We start from the raw sequence: 19,680 nt of genomic DNA, 5'->3' as shown, positions 1-19,680 counted from the left end.
CTCACTTTCCTTATTTGTAAAATAGAAACTCCATCATGGTGACATTATATGAATTAAATGAGATAGTAAATGTAGAACTCAGGGTGGTCCTGCACATAGTAAGCACCCAATAAATGTTCTTACTATTATTATTATTATTATTATTATTATTATTATTATCGAGTTGATTCTGATCTATAAAAGGTCACAATGTAGAAGAGAAAGACCCATTGGCCACAGCAGCAGTTTCACTGATGGGACTGAGGGAAGGGGGGGGGGGGGAAGCGGGGGGAGAGAACAGGATGAGGGTAGTAGTTCGAGCATTTTCAAAGATCTGTGACCTGGTGCTGGGGAGAAGGGCTCTATCCCAAATACACCTAAACAATTCCTGGGGGCAGTGACTGTCCCCAGAGATGTCCTCGGGCCAGAGCAGGCTCTGTCTACCTCAGAGAGGCTGGGGATGGAGTGGGTAAGAAGGGAAAGAAATAGCCACATGGAACCCCAACCTAATGGCTGACATCAATGCATGTTTGGGGAAAAGCATTCGTTCCTCTCCTCAAGCATGAGGCAGCTCCTCTTGAGTCCCCTGTGGCCTTTCTGGACTAAACAGACCCTGGAGACAAGACTCTGTGTCTGGAGTCTTCTATCTCAGGAACCCTGGGGAGACAGGAGGTAAGGGAGCCAGAGACAGGACCCAGGCTCGCCTGAGGGGTTCTCCCACCCAAAACCCTTCTGCCCTGGGAACTCCCAGGATCCCCTAGAAGTCCTTAGGGGACTTGGGTCTGGAGCATTTGCAAAAACATAAAAACAGCCTTTAGGAAAGAGAGCATCCTCAAGCATATCCAACTTGGCTTCTGAGCCAGGGCATATAGGGAATGTAATTCATGGCCCCTCTCCTTGAACTGGCATAAAGTCCCAACTCTCCCTTTCCTTGAGACTGACCCTCTGAATATGCCCCTTTCATAACCCCTATTAACAAGGAAGGAGGACACATGGGACTTTTATAGGGCCGCCAGCACTGACCACTGGCTCCTTTTCTCCACTCTTTGCTACTCTAATTATCCACCTGGTTACTTAGAGCTGCCAGTCTCCCAAGCTCATAAACCTGATTTAATGGTGATTGGGGGTCTGACCCAGCTCAGACCTCCAGCACCTGACAGATAAAAGGGTGGGAGCTGAGCTGACTTGATAGCTCTTGCTTCCCATTCTCCCCAACAGGGCCTGCCTCTCTGCCTCTCTCTTCTGCCATGTCGTGCCTATCCTACCAAAAGGGCTCCAGATCTGGCAGTCGGAGCTTCAGCTCATGCTCAGCTGTCTTCCCTCAGAGGGTCACCCACTATGCAGTGAGCTCGGGGCCATGCCAGTCTGGGGTTGGTGGGGGCCTCCGGGCCCTGGGCTGCCTTCGCTCACGGAGCCTGTGCAACGTGGGCTTTGGGAGGCCCTGGGTAGCTTCCAGGTGTGGCCTTCCTGGCTTCGGATACCGAGTGGGGGCTACCTGTGGGTCTCCTGCCTGCATCACTCCCGTCACCATCAATGAGAGCCTGCTAGTCCCACTTCAGCTGGAAATTGACCCAACGGTGCAGAGCGTGAAGAGGGATGAGAAAGAGCAGATCAAGTGCCTCAATAACCGCTTTGCATCCTTCATCAACAAGGTAAGAGGTCCAGGGCCATGGGATGCAGAGGACAGTTTGTGTCAGGCCCAGGAGATGGGAAAAGACTGACCAAAGAGGAGGTCACAGTTCATCTATTGGCCTCTCCTGTACTCATGAGCACTAACCATTGAAAGCTAGTTACAATAGATCAGGCTCAGCACTCAACATTTCTATTTGCTGAGCCTTCATTTTCATTGACATCTCTCTCTGGATATTAGCTGATAAAATTACCAAGGTTGCCTGAGGTCAGACTACAAGAGGGACTTCCAAAGCGATGATAGATACTGAAAGGAATAACGTAAGAGGCCTTCTTGATTAGGCTTAAACAATAGAGCTGCTTTCTAAGTGCCTGAGGTGAGCAAAGACTTTCGGGCCTGGAGGTCGGCTTGTGACTTCAGAATTTGCCATCAGCTTAGGCCTGTGATGAGAAGGTGGAGCAGTGAGAACTAGGGATAAAGGTGGTGTGAGCAAAGTCTTATATTTGCCAACCCCAGAGCTACACCTCTGAAAACCTTCAGGGAAGGTCGTGTGCTGTCTTTGGGAGGCACTAAACTGGCCTGCCTCCCTCGGCTGCCTGTAGGCCTGTTCCCAACCCCAGAAAGACTCTTGGGGGTCAGGACACATGCCAAGGCCTGAACAGGCATTTCTGGCGACCCCAAGGTTTAGTGCAAATAGGCGTGGGCCAGAAATCAGAGACCTGGACTCTGGTGTTGGCTTCACTCCTGACTATGACACTGAGGACCCATGCAAACCAGCCTTGGGGGAGGGTGGAGAGAAGAAGGGGAATGATGGTGGGAAAATTAAAGGAGGTAGTATATGCAAAAGCCTTCCAAAAAGAAACTTGCTTTAGTAAAAGGGAACTGTCACGAAGTTTAATTTTGAAAACCTATAAGTTCTATAAAGCTCTAAGCTCATTCTAACAACATGGGCCCTGGCTGTCACCAACATCACACCACCCTCTGTGGGGCTGGAAGCCTCCTAGTGACATGGCGTTGACCAGAAATACTTCCTTTACACTTCTCCTGGGAAATAATGCACCAAATGCAAAGTCCCAGGGTGAGGAGTAGAGACTGTTTTCCTCTGCCAGCATCTAGCTGGGTGACCTGGTCAACTCGCTCAGTGTCTCATCTAAGTTTCCAAGCACAGAAATGGAGGAGGGGGCCACAGCTACATTATTGCAACAGGGACTTGTTTAGGATGCAGCTATGCAGGATGGGGCAGCCCATGAAAAAGCTTGAAACTTGAAGCTTTGGGGACAGAGCCTTTGATAGGATCTTCTCCCCAAGTGTCCCTGGGCTGTCACTGAAGAGAGCCCGACTGCTCCAGCTAGAATGTCACCTGCTTACATTAGTGATTAAAGCGCTTCCCATGCATAGCCCCAAGTAGGAGCTTTAGGAAAGAAAACAAAGCTTACAGGGATTGGGTGGCCTGGACAAGGTCACAAGGCTGATGGAGGCAGGCAGGGCTGGAAGGAGGACCTACCCAGGCCTCGTGAGGAAATGTTCTTTCCACTACAATGTGCAACCCGTGGGTGGAAGGTGGGTCCTATAAGCTCTCCAAGGCGCAGGAGACACAGAGAAATAACCTCATGTGCCAGTCTATGCAGAGACCCAATCTGTCCATTTACCGTATTGGTGGCGGTGTGACAGAAGAGAGCAGAAACTGATTCACTGCCACACCACTATTTATTTATTTTAAATATATTTTATTGATATTTTTTTACAGACAGGAAGGGAGAGAGACAGAATCATCGATGAGAGAGAAACATTGATCAGCTGCCCCCGGCACACTCCCTGCGGGAGATGTGCCCGCAACCAAGGTACATGCCCTTGACCGGAATCGAACCTGGGACCCTTGAGTCTGCAGGCCAACACTCTATCCACTGAGCCAAACCGATCAGGACTACACCACCATTTATTAAGCCATGGGCCCCAGGAAACCCACTGCCCAGTGACATCCTGTTCTTGGCTGCAGGTCTGGTTTCTGGAGCAAAAGAATAAGCTGCTGGAGACCAAGTGGCAGTTCATGCAACAGCAGAGGTGCTGCCAGAGGAGCATGGAGCCCATCTTCGATGCCTACATCTGCGCCCTCCGCAAGCAGCTGGACTGCGTGGCCAGGGACCAGGCCGGGCTGGAGTCGGAGCTCTGCAGCCTCCAGGACACGCTCGAGGGCTACAAGAAAAAGTGAGTCTGCTCTGACTTCACCCAGCCAGGGATCCCAGGGCAAGCTACGTAAACAATCTGGAACCTAAAACTTAGTTCATCAGCTGGTCGAATAGGCAGGATAATGTAGGCAGAGTGTCTAGGGCAGTGGTCGGCAAACCGCGGCTTGAGAGCCACATACTCCACATGCGCCGTGTCTCTCGTCGCCCTACCGACCGACAACCCCACTTCTTCTAACACCACTTCTTCAAAATGGACTCGCCGGGGCCAAAAACCAACTTCTGCACATGGGCCACGAAGTTTCAACCGTACTGTAGGTGTGCGCCCCACGTGATATTTTGTGGAAGAGCCACACTCAAGGGGCCAAAGAGCCGCATATGGCTTGCAAGCCTCGGCTTACCAACCACTGGCCCACATGGCACCTGGAAGAAACTCTGAAATTGTGCATTTGTCTTTATCTTGCACCAATCCCCTGGCACTTCCCGAACTACTTCTTATTCCCCAAACAGATTCCCAAACCCTCTTCCTTCCAAGCTTTTGCTCCCTCCGTTCTTTCTTCTCGTAAGCCTCCTCTCATCATCGGTATGAACCACATTCAGATTAATTTATCTCACTTTTCTTCTCACCCCCTGACTCTGGTTTTTCCCCTCCCTTACCCCCCCACCCTGCCCCTCCTCTGACACAGCTGGAAGTCCTCACCCCTCCTGTCACTAGCAGATCCTCTGTCTCCCTTGTCTCCTGGCCCAGTTCTTCCTGGTGAAGATCTTTAGCATGCCAGACTTGCAGCTCTGGCCTGACTCACTGCAGGAAAAGGTGATTGATAAGCATATATGAATGAAGAGCTTGAAGGCTTATAAACCCAGTGCTTACAAGAAGCTGAGACCAAAGCAAATTGCTTAATATTCCTAAGTGAGTCTCTCCCGGGACCAGAGTCCCACGGAGCACATGTTGATGGGGGAAGACAGAGAGACACATTTTCATTAACAAGAAATGGTGTGAGTATTCTGAGAGCAACAGTTCAGAAGGGACGTGGGTCAATGGCATAGAGCCACATAGGGGACACGCTTGCTGCAGGTGTCAACCACATGCCCACTCATGGTTGATGGAAAAGACTGGCTCCTTCCTTCAAGATGCCCCAGCCCAGTAAACACAGACCTTTGTGTAAACACACCAACAGCTACAAGGTGGTACAGGCCAGAAGGGGGGAGAAATCCCGAGAGAGAAAGCAAAAGGGGCCTAGGAATGCATACTGGGGAAGGTGGCATTTGCTCAGGGCCTTGAAGAATATGTTTCATTGCAGATACTTCTTATAGGAGTCCAGAGTAGAGCTTAGAAAAGGAGAGAGGACAGGAGCAGATAACAAGGAAGGGCCAGAGTGTGACAGGTTAGAGGGGACAACTCCAGCAGCCAGTTACAGGCAAGGTGTGGCCAGGCCGGGTGCGGGTGAAGGGCAGCCCTCTCGGCAGGAGCAATGCCTTCCCAAAGGGTAAGACACACAGTGGCCAGAGATTTGGCTTGCAGCTGAAGACGAGGACTCTGGATTTTAAAAGCGGAACAGCAGAAGGATGAGATGGGATGGTATCTTAACAATAATAACCAACCTGACATAGTACGTACCCCATGTCAGGCTTAGTGCTTTGCAGATATTAACTTGTGTGATATGCTAATTCACAAGAGCCCCATGGGGCAGGACCAGTGTTTTCCTCATTCTACAGTAGGGGTGTCGAACTCAATCAGAGAAGGGGCCAAAATCTAAAATCCAGCCTAAATCGCGGGCCGAATGGTTTACTGAACAGTCATAAACTGTCATTGTGATGGAAACGCAGCGGAGTGCAGTGATGACAGTGCGGTGTGGGCCACATTGCAAGGCCTGGCGGGACGGATTTGGCCCGCGGGCCTTGTGTTTGACACATGTGTTCTACAGAATGTGAAACTGAGACACAGAGAAGCCGGGTCACTTACTGAAAGTCACGAGACTAGCACTTGATGAGCCCAGATTCACAGCAGGGCCTAGGCTCCAGCAGCCAGCACCCGGCTGCAGCAGAGCTCTGCCGGGAAGAGGAAGCCTGGGCGTCAGGAAGCGCAGAGAAGCTTTTAATGGACTGAAGTTGCTCTTCAAACTGAGTCATTCTGGCCAGAAGGAACCTCTTGACCCTGATTCCATTGCCTTGGGGGGCAGGGAGTGGGCGAGGACCTAGAGCAAATAGCTGGGCTGTGTGTATGGGTCTGGTAATGTGGGTAATTGCTACCTCTGCAACGGAGCTGCAGGTAGGGGCTAGGCTCAGGACTATCCGGTGAGGAGGGCACGGGGCAGCTGGGATTTCAGTGACTACAGCCAACTCTCCGAACAACCCTGCACAGACAGCTATGCCAGCAACAGGCTGCCGGCTTCCACCACCTCCCAGAGGAAATGATCAGATAAAGTGGGCTTTCTTAGCACCAAGACAGAATGAAGTTTGCCTGAGGAAGGACTTCCAGAGGAAGATTTATCACAGAAGCAGGTGACTGGGGAGTGGGGTAAACTGGCAACGTGGCTAATGACAGGCTATGGTAATAATCACCTGTCTGGAAGGGCTGGAGCAGCGAGAAGTGTCCAGAGACAGAGCTGCACCTGGCGACTCTTTGGGGCACGCAGCCAGTGCGAGGCAGATGTGCCCCCAAAGGCCCCTTCCCTCAGGTCTGATACCAAGGCCCCTTCCAAACCCCACAGGTTGACTCAAACATTGTTTCTTGCCCATCCTACCAGATATGAAGAGGAGCTGTCCCTGCGGCCCTGTGCGGAAAATGAGTTCGTTGCCTTAAAGAAGGTGAGGAGCTGGTTCAGAGAGGGAGAAAGCCCCGGAGCTGGCCAAGCGTGCCTCAGCCCCTGCACTGTGTCCAAACAAGTCTGCAACCCACCCACCGCAGAAGGGTCTCTCCCCTTCCTGCCCTGGTGCTAGCCTCAGTGACCCTGAGAAAGAGGGGCTGGCATTTCCTCTCCCATCCTTTGCTGAGGGGTGGTGGCTGACTGAGCTTGTGCCTCCTAATTCACAGGGGCCAAAGCTGGTCAGGGTTATGTCCACACCTGCCCAAGGAGCTGGAAATACAGCTGATGCCAAATCCAAATAAAAACTCTCGACTCAAGCCCCAAAATATGGAAACCATCGCCACGAGTTCTCAGACAGATAGCTAGGTATTCTCTGGCCCCAGCCCTACACAGTGAGCTCAGAGACACTGCATTCAAGGTTCCTTTAAACTCTATGCCCTTCAGACCCTTCCCCAATAGGGAGCCAGACCCAGGCATGTGGTCCTGGGACTGTGGACCCCTCCCTCCATTCTTGGCTTTGTAACCTCTTCACTTTCACATAAGCTTCCGTGAGGAAAGATGGGTCCCACATCTGCCACCTGCCACCAGCTTTTGGGGAGTGGCACCCCTGGTAGAGGGGTGGCCCTCCCATGTTCTCCCAGCCTCAGGTTACAGTTGTCAATGCTCTGATCACAGGACGTGGATACGGCTTTCCTGATGAAGGCTGACCTGGAGACCAACATGGAGGCTCTGGTCCAGGAGATCAACTTCCTGAAAGGCCTGTACGAGGAGGTACCTGCAGCCACGTTGCCCACAGGTGGTAGATCAGGGCCAGTTCATGAGAATGATGGTGGAGAAGCTCCAGCCCAGTGGGTACATTTCAGGGCAAGCGGACTGAGAAGTTGGCCTGGGATAGCTGGCTCTCAGCAGCGAGACACTAATGTAACTGGAGTGGGACAGGGAGCAGGATGGTGATTGAAGGCCCGTCACAGCCACCACAGTCTGTGCAAAGTTGCTATGGGAAGGTCCTCCCCTTGTGATTCTCAAAGAGCTCACTGGTTCTTCCCACTCCCTCCAGGAGATCAGCCTGCTCCAGTCTCAGATCTCAGAGACCTCGGTCATCGTGAAGATGGACAACAGCCGGGTGCTGGATGTGGATGGCATCATTGCTGATATCAAGGCCCAGTATGACGACATCGCCAGCCGCAGCAAAGCGGAAGCGGAGGCCTGGTACCAGTGCCGGGTGAGGACCAGGGGAGGAGGGAGTCTTAGACCCACTTCCCCCGAAAGTGGGAGAGAAGATAATGAGGGAGTCACGCCATGTCACAGAGACAGGGAATCCCATAAATCCCAGCCCCTGTTGTTTCTGCCGGGCCCCAGGCCAGGTGTCTGCGGAGCATGTGGGAGTGGACCCCACGGACCGCCCAGGCCTGTCATCAGGGTGCCAGGGGGCCCCAGCTTTATTTACTCAGGGACTCCCTTGACATGAATTCAAGGAGCACTAATTGGCAATAATGGCAAAGAGGGCGCTGGGCTTTAAGGAGTCAGGGGAGGCTAATGGCATGGAGGGCTTACTAATGGTGGAGCAGGAAGGTGATTAAGATGGCCTCAGACTTAGATAATTAGGGGCTTGCTGTAAGGGCAGTTGGTGTCCCCAAGGGCAATTTGATTGAACAAATATCATCATCCCAGTCTCACCTGCCCTATCTGTGAAAGGCACCATGAATTCATTCATTCGTTCATTCTCTCATACACTTACTCATTCAGTAACTGCTTCCTGAGCACCCATCACGTGCTAAGCACTGTTCTAGATGCTGGATTCTAAACAGGGACAGAACAGACAGCAATCCCTGCCTTTGTGTCACTTTCATTCTAGAGGCAGGGCCAGGGAGGGTCAGCCAACAAGCAAGACAGATAAGTCCATGTATGTTAGATGGTGGTGCATGTTATGAAGAAAGTCAGTCAGAGTGAAGCATGGGGCGTGTTGTGGGAACATGATTTTAAGTAAGGTTGTCAGGGAAGGACGGCCTGACCGAGGTGTGTGGCACCACGAGGACGCTAGGAGTCAGACCATCCCTGAGATTACAGTCCACAGGAAAGAAGCATGTAACCAACCAAACAGAAAAACAAGGTCGCGGGAAGCGTCTGGAAAGGCAGAGGCAGTGGTGTTGGTCTGGATCTGGAAGGCCAAGCAGGATTGCAGTGAGCAGAGCATGAGGAGAGAGGGCGTTCAGCTGAGGGGCAGCTGAGCAGGATGCAGAAGCATGACAGTGAGGTTCCAGTGTGAGGCACCACAAGGCGATGGGGCTGGAGGGGGTAGCATGGGGCCAGATGACAGCAAATCTTCAGGGTTGTGTTAAGTGCTTTGGGCTTTTTTTCTGAAGACAATTTGGCTCAGAGAGTGCCTCCAGCAAGGTTCTGCCCTGGAACAAAGGAATCAAACGCTGGCCTGAGGTCAGTTCCCAGTGACTCCATGGCCCATCCACATCAGGTGGCTGGTCCCTCCTCCCGCTGTCTCCTGGGCTGCCCGTCAAACAAGTGGCTCAGAGGAAACAATCTGTGTCCCATCTTCCTAAGTCAAAACCAGAAAGACAATCCTATTATTTTTAAATCATAATTAGCTGTGAGGATTAGACTTTTTTTTTAAAATAGTTCAATTCAGTTTTCACTTTTTTTCTCAAATAACTTGAAGTACAAAAATAGACTACCTACTTCCCAGGGGGTCTATGTCACCATCAGGGACACAGGCCCCTTCTAGCTTTCTATTCTGCCATCCTGCACACCACTTTGATCTTCACAGTTGTCTCTTGTCTCTAGATGACTGTCATATCACACACTCATTCCTGGCAGAAAGAAGAGCAAAGGACAAAAGAAACATTGCAACTGAGTTACTCCTATGTCAAAGGAGCATTTTGCTTTGTTTTCAATTGCTTTGGAGAAGAATATGCAGCCGTGCTCACCCTGGGGGTGACATTGTCTGTCCTCAGTCCTCTATCTCTTAGGCATTCCAGGATGAGCACAGAAACCCTTTCTAACGTCCAGAGGGACATCGAATAGGGCAGGAGACACTTGGTGCAGAGAGAAAAGCACAAGCCTCAGAACAGCTAAACAGAGAGGAGGGGAGCTTGGAGACTGGAGGAAAGTTCAATAAGCCTGACTGTGCAGGGCTGTGAGGAGCAGCCTGGAAAAGGACTTCAGAAACTGACCAGAAATGGAGAGGGGATGGAGAGCAGAGCAAGTGTGAGAATCCAGAGAGCGCCTGAGCCAGGGAGTCATCGGAGGAAAGACTCAGGCAGTGAGAAAGGGGGTGAGGAGGTACCACAGCAAGGCCCCAGGGTTCTGACCTCTCAGTCCCTCAGTATGAGGAGCTGCGGCTGATTTCCGGGACCCACTGTGACAACCTCCGCAACCGCAAGAATGAGATCCAGGAAATGAACAGGCTGATCCAGCGGCTGCAGCAAGAAATCGAGAATGTCAAAGCCCAGGTGAGGCCAGCGGGATGTCCTACAATTTAACTCAGTCCTGACCCTACCTGGAAAGAAGGTCAGATCCCACAGGGTAAGGCTCTCCCGCAAGCCCCACTTCAGATGCCAATCACAAGCCCAGGTTGTCACCTGAGCTTCTGACCAATCTGCTGTCACATGGAACCCCCTCCTCGGATTTGATTAATTTGCTAGAGCAGCTCACTGAGCTCAGGAAAAACAGTTGACTTGCTATTTACCAGTTTGTTATCAAAGGAGCTGATAAAGGATACAAGTGAACGTGCAAATGGGAGGGATGCGTAGGGAAGGTAAATGGGAAGGGGTGCGGAGCTTCCATGCCCTGAGGGCACCACTGTCCCAGCACCTCTTCATGCTTCCCACCCTGGAAGCCTCTGAAGCCCACATTTGGAGTTTTTGTGGAGGCTTCCTCATGTAAGCATGATAATTATTTCCAGCCCCTCGCCCCAGTCTGGGGGATGGAGGGTGAGACTGAAAATTCCAGGCTTTTAATCATGGCTCTGTCTCTGACCCTCACCAAGGTACCACCCAGAGGCCCACCCAGAGTCACTCATTAGAACAAAAGACACTGCTGTCATTCAGGAAATTTCAAGAAATTTAGGAGCTCTGGGTCCAAGGCCAAATATTAAAACAAAAGATATTTCCAATGCTCTTATCACTTAGGAAATCTCAAAGGTTTTAGGAGTTCTGTATATATATTCCATTACCTCACACTGGCCACATTCTCTCTGAGAGTCAGCCCAGAGCTCCTAAGCCCCCAATAATGCCCTCTGTGCCCCCTCCCCCAGCGTTGCAATCTGGAAGCTGCTGTGGCCCAGGCAGAGCAGCAGGGCGAGGCAGCCCTCAATGATGCCAAGTGCAAGCTGGCGGGGCTGGAGGCCGCTCTGCAGAAGGCCAAGCAGGACATGGCCTGCCTGCTCAAGGAGTATCAGGAGGTGATGAACTCCAAGCTGGGCCTGGACATCGAGATCGCCACCTACAGGCGCCTGCTGGAGGGCGAGGAGCACAGGTTAGTCAAGGATGGGCCCCAGGTGTGGAGAAGCTCCGTCCTGGGGTTGCTGTGGCTATTGCCCATCTTGCAGTCATGGAAAACCCGGACAGCTCACAGTCTGAGGGCCCTTCTCATGAATGTGACCTGTGGTTTGGGCAGAAGAAGTGGGTGTGGGGGAGCTCAAGTTATTGCTTTGTTTACTTTGATACAGTGATTTTGTGTCTTTTTTCCTCTCACCCCAGGCTGTGTGAAGGCACTGGGCCCGTGAATATCTGTGAGTAGATGCGTCTCCCAAGGGCTATGGGGTCTTGGAGGCTGACCAACCTCCTGACCAGACCTCAGCTTGTCTCCCCATCCCAAAGGGGATTCTGTCTGCCAGGAGCTCTAGTCAGAGGGAGAAGCTCTCCTGCAGGGCAGCTAAGTCTTTGGGATTCAGAATGAGGAGCAAGTCTGACAACATAATGCTTTTCTGGAGAAAGAGGATTTGAAGCAGCTCAGACAAGTAGAAACAGAGAGGGTGAAGCAGAAGTCAGAGCTCTGGAGACAGAGAAACATTGGGTACCTGATAGGCACTTTCAGCTGGAGTGAGAATTGGAGGGGGTGGTGGGAAGGAGGAGGTTGCTTACAGGTGGTGGCAGCAAGTGAAGGGTTCAGGGCAATGTCCTTAGTCATGCAGTGTGGGGTCCTGAGCATCATTTTCTATCCCCGCAGCTGTGAGCAGCTCAAAAGGTGCGGTCTTGTACGAGCCATGTGTGGTCAGCACGCCCATGCTGAGGACCGAATACTGCACCAGTGGCCTCAAGAGCAGTGGGGGCTGCAGCACCATGAGCACCGGTGAACTCTACATCCCCTGTGAGCCCCAGGGGCGCCCGGGCTGCTCCAGCATGAAGCTAGGGACTGGGGACGGCCCCTCCTGCCACAAGTGTTAGCACTGCCTCCGAGGCTGGGAGTTCAGGATGCAGGGCATTAGCCCTCAGCCTGGATGTTGCCCATGCTTACCAGAGCAGAACACCAGGACATTCCAAAACCTCCCCTTCCTGTATCCATCTCAGGTTTTCACTGGGAGCCATTCCTCAGGTCCATCACATCTTCTAGAGTAACTTTTACTTATCTGTGTGCAGACTTCCAGCTAGGCCCTGGGGGCGGCAGTGGGATGCAAGGTCAGAGACTGCAATCGCCATGCCCCTAGACTACTGACAGTCCGGCCCTAGCATGGCCAAGAGAATAGCAACAGCCACTGGACACTTCTCTTCCGGATGAGAAGGTCAACTGTGCACATCACAGATCACAGTTCTGCTTTGCACATTAAATCATGGAAGTTTCCCCACAAAGCCAGCCTCCCCCAACCCCTGGAGGTTCCCCACCTCCCTTACCTCTGATTCTCATGCGCCTAAGAAAAGTGAACTTCCTTTTGCCGAAACCGGTTTGGCTCAGTGGTAGAGCATCGGTCTGCGGACTGAAAGGTCTCAGATTCGATTCTGGTCAAGGACATGTATATTGGTTGCGGACACATCCCCGGTAGGGGGTGTGCAAGAGACAGCTGGTTGATGTTTCTCTCTCATCGAAGTTTCTAGCTCTCTATCCCTTTCTCCTCCTCTCTGTAAAAAATCAATAAAAAATATATTAAAGAAAAAAAAAAGAAAGAAAAGTGGATTTCCTTTAACACCCACCTAAAAAAAAATGCACTATTGCAAATGTCAAAGGAGATATTCCAAAATTCCATTCTGAATTCCAAAGTCAGGATTTGCGGATCACTCAGGACCTACCCAGGCCCTCTCAGTTAACACAGAATCCAGGCCACCTTTAGCAGTAGATTTACCTGGTGAATGTGTTGAGCTCATGCTAAGAAAATGTGTCTTTTCCCTGAGCTCGCATTGGTTGTTGATGGTGGAGATATGCCTAGAACAAAGGCAAAGGACATGGGATATTTACTTGGCATAGGGACAATTGAGAGCTGACATTATTTGCTCAATGAAGTCAAGCCCCGCCCCCACCTCTGTAGACAGCCACCTGGTTCCTACCCCCTCTCCCTTTACTTCCTCTTGCTTTGGGTCTGCTATGAATGTGTTTTCCTGGCCACAGCGATGTGGGGCTGACCAGCCAACTGGAGGCTCTGTCTCAGGGGCTGTGAAGGAGGAGGAGGTGTTGGGCTGACCCCATCCCTCCAGAGGCCCCGCCCCTAGGGCTGCATCCACAGAAGCCTCACCCTCCCAAGTCTCTGCCAAGAGCCTCTGGGCTTGTCTGTTCCCAATAAACTAACTGGTCACAGGTTACAGCAATCAGGATGACTCAACCTGCTCTGTGGGTCTGAGAGGAGGAACCTCCTTTGAGGGAGAACAAATAAGCCGCCTTTGGGGCTGGAAGCTGGGGAAGTTGGGCTAAAAAGGAAGGTTGTTATATAAATGGGAAAACTACATATGAACAATTTGCTAGTGGCCTGTGGAATAAATTTGCTAGTAGCCTGTGGAACAAATTGCTAGTGGCCTGTGGACCCATACAAATTACCCTTAAAAACTGCACATCACACCACAACAGTGTACAAGTCTCTTGCCACATGAAAAACCACGTGTCTGTCATACATAGGCTCCTCACCACACGGTCCCCTGCATGTATCCTAGAGAAAGTTCAAGGGGCCCCAAGAATGTCTGTTCTCATCAGGCTCCCAGGCCTGGGTTCTGCCTCCCCATCCTGGACCAGTCTGGGTGCAGGACATTCCTGGTCCGGGGAAAGCACTGAAGATGAGTGGCAGCCCAGCCAGGAAGGAGAGCCCTCCATCTCTTCTTCTCTCTAGGGAGCCCAAGGTCTGGGAATGAGACTTGGTAGTAACAGTTTCACCCTCTGGGGGGCTGGATACCCTCCCTATTGCTTCACTGATTACCCAAAACAACCCCTGTGGCTCCACTCTCCTGAGCATTGAGGCACAGGTCCCCTTCCACCACAGCCCCACACAGAGCATCTATTCTGCACCAAGGCCTGCATGAGGAGTTGGTGGTACAGGGGTGACTAAGACCCTCTGAACCCTGGAGAGACTCTGTGTCACACAGGAGGAGAGCCAGGGAATGTGAGGCTATGAAAAAGAGCAACTGATGATTGTGCCCAGCAAGGGGATCAGAGAGAGATTCATAGAGTGTGAAGGGAAGTCTCGGGTTCATATCCATGGGCAGCAGGTTCAAAAGAACCCACCCACTCACTTCTTTCCCTCAATATGCATTTACGAAGCACCTGTTGAGGCTGGTGACACAGTGGTGAGCAAAACAGTCCCAGTCAGGGCCAGCTCACTCGGTAGACACAGCACCTAGAGCCCATTATAGGGGTTGTAAACTGGTGCAGCCACGTTGGGAAACAGTCTGGTGGTTCCCCAAATGTTAAACCCAGAGTGACCATATGTCCCAGCAATTCCACTCCTAGGTATATACCCAGGAGAAAGGAAAACACATTTCCACACCAAAATGTGCATGTGGATGTCTACACCAACACTTCACAATGGCCAAAAGGTGGAAATAACCCAAATGTCCATTAACAGGCAAATGGATAACCAAAATGTGGTATATTCATACAATGGATATAAAAGGAATGTTCTGTCATAAAAGGAATGGAGCGATACATGCTACAACATGGATGAACCTTGAAAATATTACGGAAGGTAAAAGAAGCAAGTCACAAAGACCATATAGTTTATAATTCCTTTCATATGAAAGTCCAGAATATAGAAATTTAAGAGCTAGAAAGCAGATTAGTGGTTGCTTAGGGCTGGAGGAAGGAGAAGATGGGGAGACTAGGGGGAATTTGGGGTGTAATAACTAAGTTTGAGGTTCTAACATTGACAGTGATGATAACTGCACATATCTAGGAATATACTAAAACCACTGAACTGTAAATTTAAAATGAGTGAGCTATGTATTATGTGAAATATATCTCAATGATAAACAGCAGGAACTTCAGACCTGGAACAGGAAATTACAGATGTGAGAATTGTGAAGGGGAACATATTTGAGGGTCCTACCCTAGTCAGGGGCCTTGGGAAGGTCCCCAGGAGGAGGGGCAGGTGAGCTGAATCCTGAAGGACAGCAAGGCTTAGGGGTTCTGCCCTAAGGTCTGAGGTTCAGGGATACATGAAAGGAGGGGACAGACAATGGGGCCACACAGCCTCTGTTGCCACTTGAATTCCCATCACTCTGGACATGGCCGGAGAGCCAGCTAAGCTCCTTGCTGATTAATAACTCAAAGCTCTTGTCTAGGAGATCCCAATAGACCATCCACCTCTATCCTGTAGATGACTGCCTATGGAACCAGGAAACGCCTACTGGAATAAAGGAGGAGAAGGAGGGCAATTCCCCGCCATCACTGAGGCTTGGGCCTGAGGACTGTCCATGTGGAACTTCCCATTTCAGAGTGCCCAGGACCCTGGGAAGGGGAGGCACAACTCCATCCAATAGTGAAGGCGCCCCACTCAGTCCTGGATGTGAGCTCTGAGCCTGGGCAAACCCCCTCCAGCACTTCCACTAAGGGAACCTCTTAGTGATGTGCAGCAGTAACCCCCCTCCTCCCTGCTTCCCCAGGGGGTGAATCAAGGCAGGTGGGGAACGGTGCCTCCTGGTGGTGGCCCAGTGATTCACACTCCATTCACCTGGGCAAACACCTCCTGGGCTCCTTTCTCCCTGGGCAGCCTCACAGATGCTGGGATACAGAGAGGATCAGGCCCCTCCTCCTCACTGGGCGGTGGAAGGGAGACTCAGATGAGTAAAGCTAAAGCCTCACTGTATTCTCATCACCCCTAGGACTCCAAATCCAGGCCCTTCCAGAGCACCCCTGTGAGGAATGGTGGGGAACCACCCAACAAGGCCTGGGAAGGGAGGGAGGATACAGGTAGAGTTCCTTGTGTCTGTGTCTGTCTCCCAGAAGGTCTCCCATTTTCTCATCCCTCTTCTTAACTTCTCACCGGGGCTTCTCTTCTCCCAACAAGGTCCTTCCTTCCCCCACTGCCCCTCCCTCAGGTGCTCTCTGCCTTGGCACCCAGAGGCACTTTCTCCAGGATCCCTTCCTCTTCCCAGCCCTGTCAGTGGCCTCAGGTGCACCCTTTACTGCCACTCCCCACCCAGAGCTTGTGTTGATTTCAGAAATGGGACTGCGAGCAGAGGAAGGAGATTTAGGACCTCTGAGTCTGACAGAGGAAGAGGGCTGGGCACCAGCCATCCCAGCACCTAAATACAAAGCAGGGCACACATCAGTGCCCAATAAACGTTTGTTGAAGCAATCTGGCCTGATTTCTATGAGATGCAATATTTTACCCTGAACAGGTGAAGCTCTGTGGACAATGAGAGGAATTGAGATTAAACCTAAAATAATCATCCCGCCTGGAGGATAAGGATGGGTCTGAACCAGAGGGGTGCTTTCTCTCTCCTGGGAGGCGTTTAGATTCCATCTCAGGGTCATCAATCTGAGAGGGCAAAGGGCTAGAGAGGGCAGGGTTGGCTGAACCTGTCTTACGGGCCCCTCTTTCTGCCAGGGGACTCCAGCTTCCCTGCCCACAGGACAGGTCTCAGCATGAACACCTCCCTGTGAGGGCCTCTCTCCAGCACAAACTTGTCTCTGGGCAAAATGGAAACACTCTGAAGAAGGTGGCTTTTAGCAAAGCCTTCTTAGCATCTGGGATTTCCCTGTCACTCTCCTTCGCTCACGCACGCGCGCATGCGCGCGCGCGCACACACACACACACACACACACACACACACACACAACCACAGGGAGCCCAGGGTTCACAGACCCTGGTTAGCCCCTCCCTCCAAACCAGCTCTTCCCCTCTCCACTGCACAGCTTGGGGATGAGCCAGCAATCACACTACTGCAGCAAAGTGAGGTGCTGTGGCTTGGCCTGGCCAGCAGACCCCAGGATTACATTATAGGCCGACTGACAACTGTAAGAAGAAACTGCGGAAGCAGCAAAACCTTCAACCTGGGGTTTGCAGGATGACTCCTCAGCCTCTCCCCACCTGCCACCCCCTAAAAATGACTGAGGGTTGTGTTATGCGCGATCTGGCGAAATAATGTCTGAGAATTATAAACTGCTGATGTTGTCAGCTCATCCCAGAACAGGGGTTATGTTTGACTGATCTCAATTACCCACCACCCCACCCAGCTGGTCAGGGTTGAAGGAAGCTGAACTCAGACTCAGGAAGCCCCAGAATGGCTGATGGGATAATGAACACCTGCTGGAGCGGGAACGGGGTGGGGTGCTGGGCTGGAACAGGGATGACTGCTTCAAAGGGAAGGGAGGGTTGTGCAAGAGAGAGAAGAGGCAGAAGAAAAAGAGAGAAAGAGAGAGGAAAGACATCAGAGGGAAGGGGTGAATGGATGACAATAACCACACAGTATACACCCAAAGGCTTGCAGATTTAATCCTCAAGATACTGGGAAGTAGGGATCATTTCATTTTACAGACTAGAAAACTGAGGCTTAGAGAAGTAAAATAATTTCTCCCAGATAACTAGTACCCCATAGAGTTTGCTGACTAGCAGTGTATAGTGACAATAAAAAGCAGATCAACTTTTAGTTGGTTATATTATTGATTTTAAGTTCCCTACAGTCAAGTACTCCTTATTGCCTGCTCCCTAGAGCAGAACTGCCCTCAGTGCACCCTGTCCAAGGTCACACTGCTGGTAGGTGGCCACAGTGGCACTGTGCCTAGGTCCATCTAACTCCAAAGACTACATCAAGTCTTTTGTCCTGGGCCTGGCACACTAGCTGGTGTCCTCTGTTCCAACCCTCTAGTTCCCCTCTTCCTTTCACTTCCACAGGGCTCCCTCCTCTGTTTCCTGGATCCCCAGAGGAGGAGGATGCTCTTTCCTCCAAGTGCCAGATTTAAGCCCCAAGAGAAAATAGCTGGAGGGCAAACTGGGTTGGTTCCCCTGTGAATGCTTGAGTGTCTGCACCAACAAATGCTTAAATCCCTCTTCCTTTTACACCCCACTGCTGTCTCCCTTTTCCTCTGCTTTTAATCCAATCATTCAATCATGTGCCCCACTCTACTAAGCACTGAAAACACAGTGCCTGCCTCCTGGAGCTTTAGTCCAGCAAGGGAGACAGACTATGAGCCAGCAGATCCACCCAGGAGAAGGCCTCAGTGGTGAGGACTGCTAAGGAGAAAAGGGAGTGAGGAGGGGAGACAGGCAATACACAGGGGATTTAGAGGAGAAGAAGGGGGTGACCTATGATCCTAGGCCTGGAAGAATTGAGGGGGCTGGCCATGTAGCTATTTGAGGGAAAAGAGTTCCCAGCACAGAAAAGAGCAAGTGGGGGAGTGTGTGAGGCAGGAGTTTTCCTGCCTGTTTGATGGACAACTAGGAGGCCAGAGTGGCTGAGGACAACAAGGTCAATGAAAGGGGAGGGCAGACTGTGTGTCACATTTACTCTGAGTTGGATGGGAAACCATTAGAACCATTGAGCATAGAAATGACATGATCTAACATGTTTTTAATGGATGATTGACTGGTGTTAAGTAAAGACTGAATGGGGCAAAGGAAGACACAGGGAGGCAGACTGAAGATTATGACAATCACCCTGTGAGAAGCAATAAGCCTGGGCACACATGTGATAGTGAGAGGTAGTAGGAGTCCAGATAAGCTATGAAGGTGGGATTTGCCAGTGGCTTGAATGTGGGATATAGAGAAAACAGAGGAATAAAGATGGCTCTCTGATTTTGTGGCCTGAGCTACCATGGGGTCTAGCCTGGCAAGTTGGAACATACATGAACATTTGGGAGAACAGTTGGAGATATTAAGGTTGAGATGCTTATTTGATATCCAAATAAAGACATTGATCAAAATATACATGTGGAGTGCAGAAAGGAAGTCCAGGATAAAAATTTGCCTTTGGCAGTCATCAGTGGATAGATAGTACGGTATTTAAAGTTATGAAGCTATATGATCTCACCAAGGGAGTGAGTATGGATAAAGATGAGAAAAGGTACAAGGGCTGAGTCCAACAGTGCCGCAGTGTCTACAGGTTGGAGATATGAAAAGGAACTGGCTAAAAAGACTGAAAAGAAGCAGCCAGTAATATGTCAAGAAAATCAGGAGAGTTTGCTATCTGAAAACCAAAGAAGAAAGTATTTCAAAAAAAAGGAATGATCCACTATATCAAATACTTGCTAATAAATTGGATTAAATGAGATCTGAGAACAGAGCACTGAATTTAGCAACATGGAGGTGAAAAGAATAATAATAATCTTCACAAGAAATATTCTTGTTATTATTTTTCTGCTTCTTCTCCCATTAGACATATACCTGGTAACTGGGCCTATGAAAAATAGTGGTAAACTAGAAATAGAGGAGCACTTCCTCAACTTGATAAAGAATATCTACCCCAAAACTTACAGCTAATAGCATGCCTAATGATGAGAAGCTTGATGCTTCTCTTCTAAAATTAGGAATAAAGAGAAGATGTCCCCTCTCACCACTACTTTTCAACATCATACTGGAACCATAGCTAATGCAATAAGGCAAGAAAAGGTATAGAGATTAGGAAGGAAGAAAGGAGCTCCAGTCAAAATCACACACCCCCTTCCAAGTAGAATCCCAAGCATCCCCCAAAATTCCAGTGTCCAAGAAAGCACA

General features: G+C 50.6%; 1 protein-coding gene across 1 annotated transcript; it reads left to right on the top strand.

Annotated features, from left to right (window-relative positions):
* The first annotated feature begins 625 nt into the window (after positions 1-625).
* KRT82 (keratin 82) lies at positions 626-12,475 on the top strand. The gene is made up of 9 exons (XM_036454869.2): positions 626-1,631; positions 3,606-3,814; positions 6,540-6,600; positions 7,275-7,370; positions 7,657-7,821; positions 9,938-10,063; positions 10,867-11,087; positions 11,312-11,343; positions 11,781-12,475. Exons 1-9 carry the CDS (start codon positions 1,227-1,229, stop codon positions 11,996-11,998), a joined length of 1,533 nt encoding a protein of 510 aa, XP_036310762.1. The 5' UTR covers positions 626-1,226; the 3' UTR covers positions 11,999-12,475.
* Positions 12,476-19,680: the final 7,205 nt, after the last annotated feature.

Source organism: Pipistrellus kuhlii, unplaced genomic scaffold, assembly GCF_014108245.1.
Source record: "Pipistrellus kuhlii isolate mPipKuh1 unplaced genomic scaffold, mPipKuh1.p scaffold_m20_p_3, whole genome shotgun sequence".
In the NCBI taxonomy this organism is placed as follows: Eukaryota; Metazoa; Chordata; class Mammalia; order Chiroptera; family Vespertilionidae; genus Pipistrellus; species Pipistrellus kuhlii.
Note: the sequence above shows the minus strand (reverse complement) of the source record. Positions and strands in the feature narration are given on the sequence as shown.